Genomic DNA, 10,918 nt, shown 5'->3' with positions numbered 1-10,918 from the left:
TCAGTAGGTGCTTAATAAATATTTGTTGAATTCTGTTGTGGTGGTGGTGGTGAGCTAGAAGTTATAAAAAAAAATTCACTTCCCAACAAAAACAACAAAAAGAATTATTTCATTGTGAAGCTCAGGACCACAAAACTTTAAATAATTCAATACAAGCCTTCATTAAATTTTTTTCCCAAAGTAAACAGACAGACAATGTCAAGTCTATCTGAAATGTCTGAAAGCCAAGGGGATTCAAGGCAGTTGGAGGATATGCCCGTCTTCTGCTGGACATTTGACAACCCAGCCTTTGGGTGGTGTGGGTACGGGTGTGTTGGAGGTGGGGAGGGTGGAACTGGGGAGGGTGGAACTGGGGGAGAAGGGGGCTGGTCCTGGGATCTTGGCCTTTTAGAGGTCCTTCTGAAGTCCTGGCCTGATTCCAAAATTAGGTAGGCAAGGGGGTCTGGTAATGTGCCCTCCTACCCCTACCCAGGCTCTTGTCCCAGCAGTAGAGGAGAAGGAGGTCTGTCTTTCCTGAGGTCAGCTGCATTAGAGGAAATAGACTGGGCATGTCTGGGCAGAGATTTCCAGACACTGAACAGCCCTAGATGTCAGTAATTGTAGCTGTTCCAAGCCTGGATTCTATTTCTTAGTAGATTTCTGTTCAGATTAACACTCTGTTCTCTGCAATTTTTTAAAAGGAGAAACTGCAAATGTTTTAGGTGAAGGAGGAAGCAAAGGTGGGGTGCAAGTGGGGCTAGGGGTGTGGAACAGCGGGGCACCTCACTTGCTTTTGTATCTGTCAGAAGCACCAGTGGACGTTTCCAGAATTGTCTTTCATCAGTATACTGCCTCAGTATACTGCCTCGAAATGAGGGGTGCAGGGCATTTCCCTCATTCTAGAGCCACTGAAACAGAGAGGGCAACAAGCAGAGGGCTCTGGATGAGAGACAAAAGGCCTATGTTCCAGCCATCGCCATTTATTTGCTGTGTTATGAGTCAGGCCACTGAACTCTGAGCCTCGGTTTCCCAGCAGCGTATGTGGGCTGTGTGGGGACTACCCAGGAGCTAACTCACCCACCAAATCTTTCTCCCCTTCCTAGCCATCAAATCTGCTGCAATCACAGAGCTTTCTTCTGCTGAGGTGAGAGGGAGGTGGGTGTAGGGAGTGAGGACGAGGGGGTGGGAAAGTCAGTTCAGTGTCCCATTTCCCCTGGAGACCAGGTTGGCCCTTTCTTAGCAGCGTGCCCAGTCCTCTCTTCCCTGGAGCATTTGACAAATAACTTCTCATCCCTTTAGTTCTGTGGGCCTCGGTTTCCTTATCTGTGAAATAAAGGGAATTGAATCCTTTCTGGCCTCCAAGAATGCTTCATTGGGGTCTCTGGGTGCCTCAGGTAATGGGCAGAGGTGCTGTAGTGAGGAATCCATGGGAATAGAGGTGGTGTAGTGGGGCTTTTCTGGGAATTGCAAAGTGAGGTGTGTTTTTTTTAAATCATTTAAGGATTTTTATTTATTAATGACACTCCTCATGGTCTATTCAACTGCTTTGGGTAAACCCTTGCCCAGAGTCAGTTGGTGGTGGGCCAGAGAGGGGGCTCCTCGGTCCTGTACTTACAATGTCGTCCCCTCCGGAGGAGCGGCAACTCACTCCCCAACTGACAAAAACAGATTTGGAGCGCAGTTCGTGGGGAAATGTGTCAAGCGTACAAACCCAGGCGCGGGTAGTGGGGAGAGGGAAGCGCCCTCCTGCAGCACGCGAGGTTGGCCGCAGAGGTTTCCAGAGCGCTGTTGCGAGCGCACGGGAGCCGCAGTTGTCCCCCCAGAGGCCGGTCCCCGGCGCGCTGTGGGCGGAGCGGCCGGTCCCGCCTCCAGCCCTTTTATAAGGGGAATGCAGGCGGCGCCAGCTTAGGTGTGAGCAGCTGCCCGAGTCGGTAGCTGGGCGACGAGGAGCTGGGAGCGGATTCACTGAGACACCGAGACCCTCAGAGGAGGTGAGAGAGCCAGGTCAGGCAAGAGGGAATCCCGGGCTGCGGCTCTGAGCTGAGCCGAGCGTGTCCGCGTGTGGTCCGCGCACCTCCGTGGGTGTATGTCCGCAGCAGCGTGTGTGTACTGTGTTCACAGGTGAATGGCGTGCGTGGGTCCGTGCTTGGGGCTCGGTTTTGCGCACACCCGAGTCTATATGTGCGCGTGGGACAGGGGCCGGGATGTGTCGGAGATTCCGGGCGGGGAGAGGGAGCACTAATTTCAGAGATCCCCGCCACGCTCCCTCCGCTTGAAGCTCAGCTGGGGCGAGGGACGGCGTGGACCGGGCGGAGGGTGAGCTCGGGGCCCCAGGCTTGGTGCGCTTGCGGCGTGGGGATGAAGCCCTGTCCGCGGAGGGGTCCGGGAGGGGTGGGGAAAGCCGAGCCGAGCAGGTTCATCTGGGATCCGCTCCCGGGCGGCTCTCGGATCCAATCGGTGCCATCCCGGCCCAGAACCGAGGTCTGGGTCCCCAACGCTGCCGTGTCCGCCAATAGGCTGGGCGCTGAGGTCAGCGCGGGCTGTGTCTCCGGCCCTTGGGAACGTGTCGGGACACGTCCCTTAAGGGCTAGCGAGGAGGTGACTCACGGTGACAAGAAGACCCCAGGGAACGGGGCCGGGTGAGGTCAGATCCCCGCCAGGGCTGGGAGACGGCGGCTCCTCCAGAAGTCCCCTTCCCTGCCTCTCCACGGTCTCTGTCCCCCCATCAGCACAGTGACCTATTTGGCTGGCACAGAGTGTTCCCAGGGAAGCCGGGACACCAGGAGGTCCAGGACCGGGTGTCCGGTCCCCGCCCCGCGGCGCGCCCTCGAGGACCCGGAGCCGCGGCCCGGCGCTGAGTGGCCTTGCGCCAGCCAGTCAGTTAGGGAAGCACATAAACCGGACCTACGTCTGTCCCACCGCTGCCGGGAGAACCCCGGCCCAGCCTGCCCTTGGGTCGGACGGACGGATTCAGGGGCGGGGGCCGAGCCCTGCTCTGCGGGGCGGCGGGGCACACAGCCCCCGCCAAGGGAGGAAGGGGGTGAGGGGTCGTGTCTTTGAGGGATGGGGCTTCGGGGTGCGACGCCGCTCCAGACCTCCGTCGCCTGCATTCGGGGGCTCCGGGCGCCCCCAACCTAGTCCAGAATTCCCTCTCCGAGGGCGACACGGTTGAGCAGGAGGGCGAGTCGCCCTTCGGGCGCCGCCGCCCAGCGCGGACCACGGTGCGTCCGCCTTGTCTGCCTTGTCAGGGGCCCCCGGGGACACGCGCCCTCCCCGTGGGGACGAGAATCTTGGAACTGGTTTGGTACTTTAGGGCGCCCAGGCAGCTCCCTCCTTCCTTCCCTTCCTCCACGTTGCGTTTCGGGGAGGACTTAAGAGCGGTTTTGTTTTCGTTGCTCCCGTCTATTTTTATTTTCCAGGGATCTGACTCATCCCCTGCTTTGGGCGTGGAGATAAGGTGGAGGGACCAGATCTCGGCGCGCCTGTGCTTGCGGTGTGTGTGTGTGTGTGTGTGTGTGCGCGCGCGCGCGTGTGTGTCACAAGAGACGGCGCGAGAGCGCGCGGTTTCCCAACAGTGGCGGGGGTTTTGGAAGCCTAGCTGGCTCAGCGTGACGTGTTCGCGGCTCCCGCTCCCCCTCCCGCTCCCCCTCCTCACCCTGGGGTGACGTGCAGCCGGAGTGGAAGCGAAGTTTTGGCGGGCTGGGAGCTCTTTGCAGGAAACTGACTCATCACTACTCCCTGCCGCTGTCCCAGGCTCTGCCCACGCACCTCCCATCCCGCGCGTGATTTCCTGTAGACCAGCGCCCCCTTCTGGCCCCAGCGCTAATAGCAAACACGCCTTCCCGCGGAAGGAGGCTTCACCCGCCTTTGCTTCCCGCCGCTATTCCAGTGCTGATCTGAGGTCGCTCCCCCGCCTCTTAAAAAGAGTACCCTATTGGTTCAGCAGTGTTTACTGAGAGCTAACCATTTATTTGAGTATGAAAATATGGTTGAAGTCGAAGGCAGGAAGGCCAACAAAGGAAGCTATTCTCAGTTACTTGTTTGTAAAACAAGGGTTTTTGTTTGTTTTCTCAGGTGGGAGTTATAATAATGGGCATGAGAGAAGATTTTGGTGGGGAGCCTATGAGAGCCATAAGGGAAGGGGTAGCAGAAGTAGAGAGGGTCCCTGCCTGGATTCTGGTCCCATCTTCAGCTCCTAGAAGCTAGGGAATATCCAGCTCCCTGATAAAGCCCTAGGTGGGCTTCTCCTCCATGTACCAATGAAGAACTGAGATCCATAGTGTCTATTCAGGACATTCTGTGTGTCCCCTCTTGGCTGGTACCCCAAACATGCCCATCTGGAGAGCTGTCAAACATTTGAATTTAATTGGTCTGGGGAAGGAGGGGCCTGTCAGTCTACATTTTGAAAAAGCTCAAGTGGCTCTCTGGTTAAGAAACCTCAAAATTAGAGAGGGAGTAGGGTTCAACACCAGAGCACAGAACCCAGGGCATTCAGGCCTGGGTTCAAATCCTGGCTGTGCCACTTGTGAGCTGTGTGACCTTGGGGAAGTTACTTAACTTCTCTGCACCTTGGTTACCTCTTCGGTAAAAGAGCTAATGTACTCACTTTTTCAGAAAATTAATATTTGTAAACTTCTTAGAACAGGCCTTGGCACATAAAATATAAAAATAAATCTCAATCCTTCCCTGAAGAGAGTGAGCAAAGGTTATTTGTGGGCTTTGCCCACTGCACTATGTTACCCCTCTCTATGTGGCAGTGGCCCTTGATCCTTTTAACTGTGTGGTTTTGGGGCAAGTCTCATAACTCCTGCCCTTTTAACTTGATCTGAGGTCACCTAGTGCCTCCCCTCCCCTATCAGCTAAGACATTGCGTTGAGGGCTCCACTCACTGTGAGAGGTGGAGTGTGGAGGGGTAGGTGTGGTGTGGGTTCAGGGCTTCCTGTCCCAGGAGGTCACGCAGCAGAACTTTCACCCTCAGAGCCTGAAAAGCAGGACTTGTCCCCAGAAAACCCAGTCCCTGTCAAGGTCGTGCAGGAGCTCATCCTGGAGTCAGGCCGGAGCAGGGCAGGTAGGTGCCAGCACTCCCTCACGGGCAAACTCATCCTTAGTTTTCCCTCTCCTGACGTGGGAGGAGAGGAACCAGGTAGACGGGTGCCTTTAATTTTCTTTGCCTGAAAAATGGGTTCTTTGGATGCAGGCAAAATGGGGCAGGGGCTTCCATGTTGTCTAGACTTCAGGTCACCTCATGTGCCTGGCAGGATGTGGCTCAGCCTGGGAGAAGTCATCTCCCTGCCCTGCCCTGCCTAGTTGCTCCTCACCCCCAGGCTGCCTGCATGATGACATCCTTGGGAAAGGCCCTCAGCGCACAACACCTGTCAGCTGCTGTCTGAAGGAGGCAGTGGCCCAGGTGGAGTGATGGGGAGGAGCTCAGGCAGAACTAAAGGCAGAGAGAAATAATAATAATATTTTCCAAGCACTTCTATATACTAGGTACTGCTCTAAGCACATTATCTACATTAACTCAGTTAATCCTCACATCTGTCCTCTGAGACATTCACTATTGCTGTCTCCATTTTATAGATGAGGAAACTAGAGCCCAGAGAAGTGAAGCCACTTGTCCAGGTTCACCCAGCAGAGCCTGGATTCCAACCCAGGTGGCCTGGTTCCAGAGCCCTCACTTTTAACCACCAAGATACAGCCTCCCAACTCTGTTCCATCTGCCTTGCCTGGAGGGACCCACGGATCAACTGCTTGAGCATGCTTCTACAGCCCTGCTTTAGACTTGCATGCAGTCCCATTTTACAGATGAGGAAATTGAGGCCGAAAGACGTTAAGTGACTTTTTTAAAGTTGAGATAGTAAGTGGCAGAGCTAGGACTAGAACCCAGGTGTTTTTATTTTTATTTATTCATTTTTTAGAAGATGTTGGGGGTAGGAGTTTATTAATTAATTTATTTATCTTTGCTGTGTTGGGTCTTCGTTTCTGTGCGAGGGCTTTCTCTAGTTGTGGCAAGCGAGGCCACTCTTCGCGGTGCGCGGGCCTCTCACTATCGCGGCCTCTCCCGTTGCGGAGCACAGGCTCCAGACGCGCAGGCTCAGTAGTTGTGGCTCACAGGCTTAGTTGCTCCGCAGCATGTGGGATCCTCTCAGACCAGGGCTCGAACCTGTGTCCCCTGCATTAGCAGGCAGATTCTCAACCACTGCGCCACCAGGGAAGCCCTAGAACCCAGGTGTTTTTTACCCCAAAGTCCAGGGTGGTTTTAAGTAGCTGAGCAGGATTACTCCACATGAGCATCTAGATGGAGGGTTTCAGGAGGCTCGAGGAGCTGTCCATTTACTTGGGAATTGACCTCCTGGCCAGGTCTGGGGTTAGGAAACTGCTGGACTCTGGCAATTCACACAGACTTGGGGCATTCACACCCATGAGGGACACCTCAGGGGGGAAAACAAATTCATTTTACCTGATAATACCTGGTGGTAAACAGGACCCTGATCCCTGCTATTGCAATAAACCTGCCTTTGTTGACATACATAAACTTGCCCTTCAGCTGCCTGCTTCCCCAGTGACCTTGGGGTGCCAGGCTGGCTGAGCTCTGCCCCAGCCCTGTGTGTGTTGCTGGGGTGTTGGGAGAGCCTGTGGGAGGGAAGTGGGGGGAAATTAGCTGGAAGGAACCAGAGTGATCGTCTCACCTCACGTTCTAGTAGGAAGACCTCGCCTGAGGTTACAGAGTGAAGCACGGCCGGGTAAGGGAGGGTCTGATTTCTCCAGTGACCAGGGTCTTACTTGTGTTCCAGCTGCAGGCACCATGTCAGAGCCATCCAGGGATGCCCATCAGATCCCACGCGGCAGCAAGGCGTGCCGCCGCCTCTTTGGCCCGGTGGACAGTGAGCAGCTGCGCCGGGACTGCGACGCCCTGATGGCCAGCTGCGTGCAGGAGGCCCGAGATCGATGGAACTTCGACTTTGTCACCGAGACCCCTCTGGAGGGTGACTTCGCCTGGGAGCGCGTGAGGGGCCTTGGCCTGCCCAAGCTCTACCTGCCTGCAGGGCCCCGGGGGACCCGGGACGACCTGGGAGGGGGCAAGTGGCCGAGCACCTCATCTGCCCTGCTGCAGGGGACATCTCAGGAGGACCACGTGGACCTGTCACTGTCCTGCACGCTCGTGCCTCGCTCCCCAGAGCGGCCTGAGGGGTCCCCGGGAGGGCCGGGCACCTCCCAGGGACGAAAACGGCGACAGACCAGCATGACAGGTGAGGACAAGTGCAGAGAAGGATACTGCAAGGGATCAAGACTCCCAGAATTCATGGTGCAAGGGCTGAACTATCTGGCCCAGCTTCCTCATACCTCAGAGTGGGAAACAGGCCCAGAGAGGGGAAGTAACTTGCCTGAGGTCACACAGCTAGCCTGCTGCCAAGAACAACCAGCTAACATTTATTTGGAACATTGATTATATGCCAAGCCCTTTGCTAAGTTTCTAGATTTCTTTCAGTCCTTATAGCAATCCTATACCATAAGACATTATTGCCATCCTTCTGTAGGCAAAGAAACAAGGCCCAGAGAGGTAGAATGATTTGCCTAAGGTCCCGCAATGAATTTGCAGTGGAGAGAAAGCTAATGAGAATTTCCCGGCTGTCCTATTCAAACTTAACTCCCCTTCCCCAACACACATACACACCTCCAGCCCCCCTTCCCTGCCTATTTTTCTCTTTTTGACACTTTTTAAACTATCAACGGCTACTTCCTTATCTTGATATTGTCCATCTCCCCAACTAGGATATTATCTCCACAAGAAAGGAATCTGTAGCTCTGTTGTTCATTGCTGAATCCTCAGCACCTAGGATGGTATCTGACACATAGCAGGTGCTTGAGGAAAACTGAATGAATGATACTGACATTTGAACGCTAAGTATGCCAGGCCTTTGACCAAAGTCTTTTGCCAGGCCTTCGACCAAAGTCTTTTTTTTTTTTAATTTTTTACTTTAAAATTTTATTATTATTACTGTTATTATTATTATTATTATTTGGCTTCACCATGCACGGCTTGCAGGATCTTAGTTCACTGACCAAGGATTGGACCTGGGCCCTTGGCAGTGAAAGTGTGGAATCCTAACCACTGGACCGCCAGGGAATTCCCCATCAACCAAAGTCTTTTAGAGAGCATTTCATTTAATCCTCAGAGCACCATACCCGTGTTATCCTCATTTTATAGGTGAGGAAAATGAGGCTTGGAGAGATGCAGCCAAGAATTCCACAGCTAATTTGCAGCTGGGTCAGAACTAATACTGATAATGATAATAATAATAATAGCTAACTTTATACAGCCCAGGCATTGTGCAGAACATTTTTCATGGATTATCTAATGCAATCCCCAGAGCAGTGCTCTCCGATAGAACTTTGTAAAGATGCAAATGTCCAGTGCCGCTGGCCACACATGGCCGCCAAGTACTTGACATCTGGCTAGTGTGACCGAGGAATTGAATTTTGCATTTTGTTTAACGTTAGTTAATTTAAATAACCACATAGGATTAGTGGCTACTGTATAGGGCAGCTTGCCTTACAGCCGGCCCATGGGCGTAGGTCCTATTATTAATCACATCTGTGAAGTACGGTGGGATGCTCTGGAAATGCTCCTCTGGGAGATGGGCCAGAAGTTGCCACAGTTCTTCCCTGGACTTGGCAGTGTGTCCCTCTGGCCCTGGGGAGGGGTCCCTGGCCCCTCTGCAGTTTGCCTTGGATGGGTGGTTCTGCTGGGCCCTCTTCCTCCTGGCCTGGCTGACTTCTGTTCTCTCTCCTCAGATTTCTATCACTCTAAACGCCGGCTGATCAGCTCCAAGAGGAAGCCCTAACCCAGCCGCTGGAAGCTAGGTCATCCTGGAAACAAGGGGGCCACTGTAGGCCTCTTCTACATCTTTTGCCTGATTCCTTCAGTTTGTGTGTCTTAATTATTATTTGTGTTTTAATTTAAACTCCTCCTCATGTATATACCCTGCTTGCCCCCACCCTCCTCAGACCCCCAGCCTCTGGCATTAGAATTATTTAAAAAAAAATTAGGTAGCAGAAAACTAGGCTTATTAGAGTGCTAGGTATTTTTATTATGTGAACTCTTATTTAAGCCCTCCTCATCCTTTGCTGTCCATTTCCTCTCTCCCTGAGGTACGGTGAGGCTGGCACGACCCTCACCAGCTGGGTGGTACTCTCTGGAGGTACCTGGCTCCCTCCCCTCACCGTCTGATGAGTATTACAAAGTTCTACCCCTTTCCCGCATTCTCAGACCTGAATTCCTTATAATTTGAGAAGTGAACAGATAGCACTTTGAAGGGGACCCAACAGAGTGGGGAGCATCATCGAAACTTTGAGGTCCCCTCACTCCCCTCGAAGGTTGGGCAGGGTGACCTTGAAGTGGGCACAGCCTGGAACAGGCCTGGGGATTTGATACCCTCGTGGCCCTTGATAACCCCCTCGGTCCCGTGAAGGTGTGGGGAAGGTCGGGTCCCGTAGCAGACCACCCCACCTCCCCTCCACCCGTGGGGGAGCCGGCCTCAGTGTTTGGCTTCGCCTTCCCCTGCACTTTTCTAGGGGCCCCAGAGGCCCCTCTTTCCCAGTTGGGCTCTCAGTCCCTCTCTGCTCCTCTCCCTTCCTCCATGTCCTTTCCCTTTTGTACCTTCTCAGCCCTGGGTGGCAACTCCGGGGTGCCTGTCCCCCAACTCAGTGGACTGGAAGGGGAAGGGGCACGCTAGAAGTAGGGTTCCCCAGTTCTACCTCAGGCAGCTCAAGCAGTGACCACCCCCTCCTCTTAGCTCTTGGGGTGGTGGTCCTGGATGGTCAGACAGGCCTCCTTGAATGGGGATCTCTCTGTGTGAGGGGTATGTGGGTGAGAAGCAGGAGGGAGATTGTGACACCAGCCCCTGGAACTCATCCAAGGACGTTTTCCATTTGCCCCACCCCTCCCCCATTTCATTGCACTTTGAATAGCAACTGAACAAGGAGTTAGGTGTTTTATGATGGCGGGAGTAGAGGCTATGGATAGGGCACACTAAGTGGGTGGATATGGGCCCAGGAGCTGTGAGTTGTTGTCTTTCCTGGCACTGAACCACTTGGTGGCTCTGACCCCAGACACCTTCCAGCTCCTGTAACATCCTGGCCTGGACTGTTTTCTCCTGGCTCCCATATGTCCTGGTTCTTCTGTCTCCACCTAGACTGTAAACCTCTCAAGGGCAGAGAATAAGTCCTGTACTGCCCTGTGTCCTTCAAAGCCCCTCCCACAGTGCTGGATATACAGTAGGTGCTCAATAAATATTTCTGGTGACTTCACTTGTAATATTACTGTTGTCGTCAATATACCTTGTTATTTATAAGAACAAGTAGGTGGAGGTTTTTTGGATTTTTTTTTTTTTTTTTTTTTTTTTTTTTTTTTTTTGCTGTACGCAGGCCTCTCACTGCTGTGGCCTCTCCCGTCACGGAGCACAGGCTCCGGATGCGCAGGCTCAGCAGCCATGGCTCACGGGCCCAGCCACTCTGCGGCATGTGGGATCTTCCCGGACCGGGGCACAAACCCGTGTCCCCTGCATCAGCAGGCGGACTCTCAACCACTGCGCCACCAGGGAAGCCCTGGATTGTTTTTATAATTTAAAAAATTAAGCACTTAAATTTTAAAAATGCAGAAAGCTTAGCAAATAGAAAGACCAAGACTACAGAACAAAAAGCAGACAACAATAACAAAACAAAATAATAAATCATCACACCTCTGTAGAGTGCCACTGTCAACATTTTGGTTTCTTGTGTGTGTGGTTTTTTTAGTAAAGAATATATTGTTACTCATCAGGGAAATGCAAATTAAAACCACAATAAGATACACACCTACCAGAATGACTAAGATGAAAAACACTGACAATGCCAAACGTTGGCAAGGATTTGGAGCAACTGGAACTCTTATACCTTC

The 10,918-nt window shown here is 53.1% G+C and overlaps 1 protein-coding gene across 2 annotated transcripts; it reads left to right on the top strand.

Moving 5' to 3' along the window:
- The first annotated feature begins 1,869 nt into the window (after positions 1 to 1,869).
- CDKN1A (cyclin dependent kinase inhibitor 1A) lies at positions 1,870 to 10,356 on the top strand. Of its 2 annotated transcripts, none has more exons than XM_079934274.1 (3): positions 1,870 to 1,970; positions 6,774 to 7,229; positions 8,776 to 10,355. In XM_079934274.1, exons 2-3 carry the CDS (start codon positions 6,785 to 6,787, stop codon positions 8,823 to 8,825), a joined length of 495 nt encoding a protein of 164 aa, XP_079790400.1. In that variant the 5' UTR covers positions 1,870 to 1,970; positions 6,774 to 6,784; the 3' UTR covers positions 8,826 to 10,355. The 2 variants fall into 2 exon arrangements, with proteins under 2 accessions (XP_079790400.1, XP_079790401.1); XM_079934275.1 differs by having other exon boundaries at positions 1,890 to 1,983; positions 8,776 to 10,356.
- Positions 10,357 to 10,918: the final 562 nt, after the last annotated feature.

Source organism: Stenella coeruleoalba, assembly GCF_951394435.1.
Source record: "Stenella coeruleoalba genome assembly, chromosome: 10".
Taxonomy (NCBI): domain Eukaryota; kingdom Metazoa; phylum Chordata; class Mammalia; order Artiodactyla; family Delphinidae; genus Stenella; species Stenella coeruleoalba.
The sequence above is the reverse complement of the archived record's forward strand: the minus strand, read 5'-3'. Positions and strand labels throughout refer to the sequence as shown.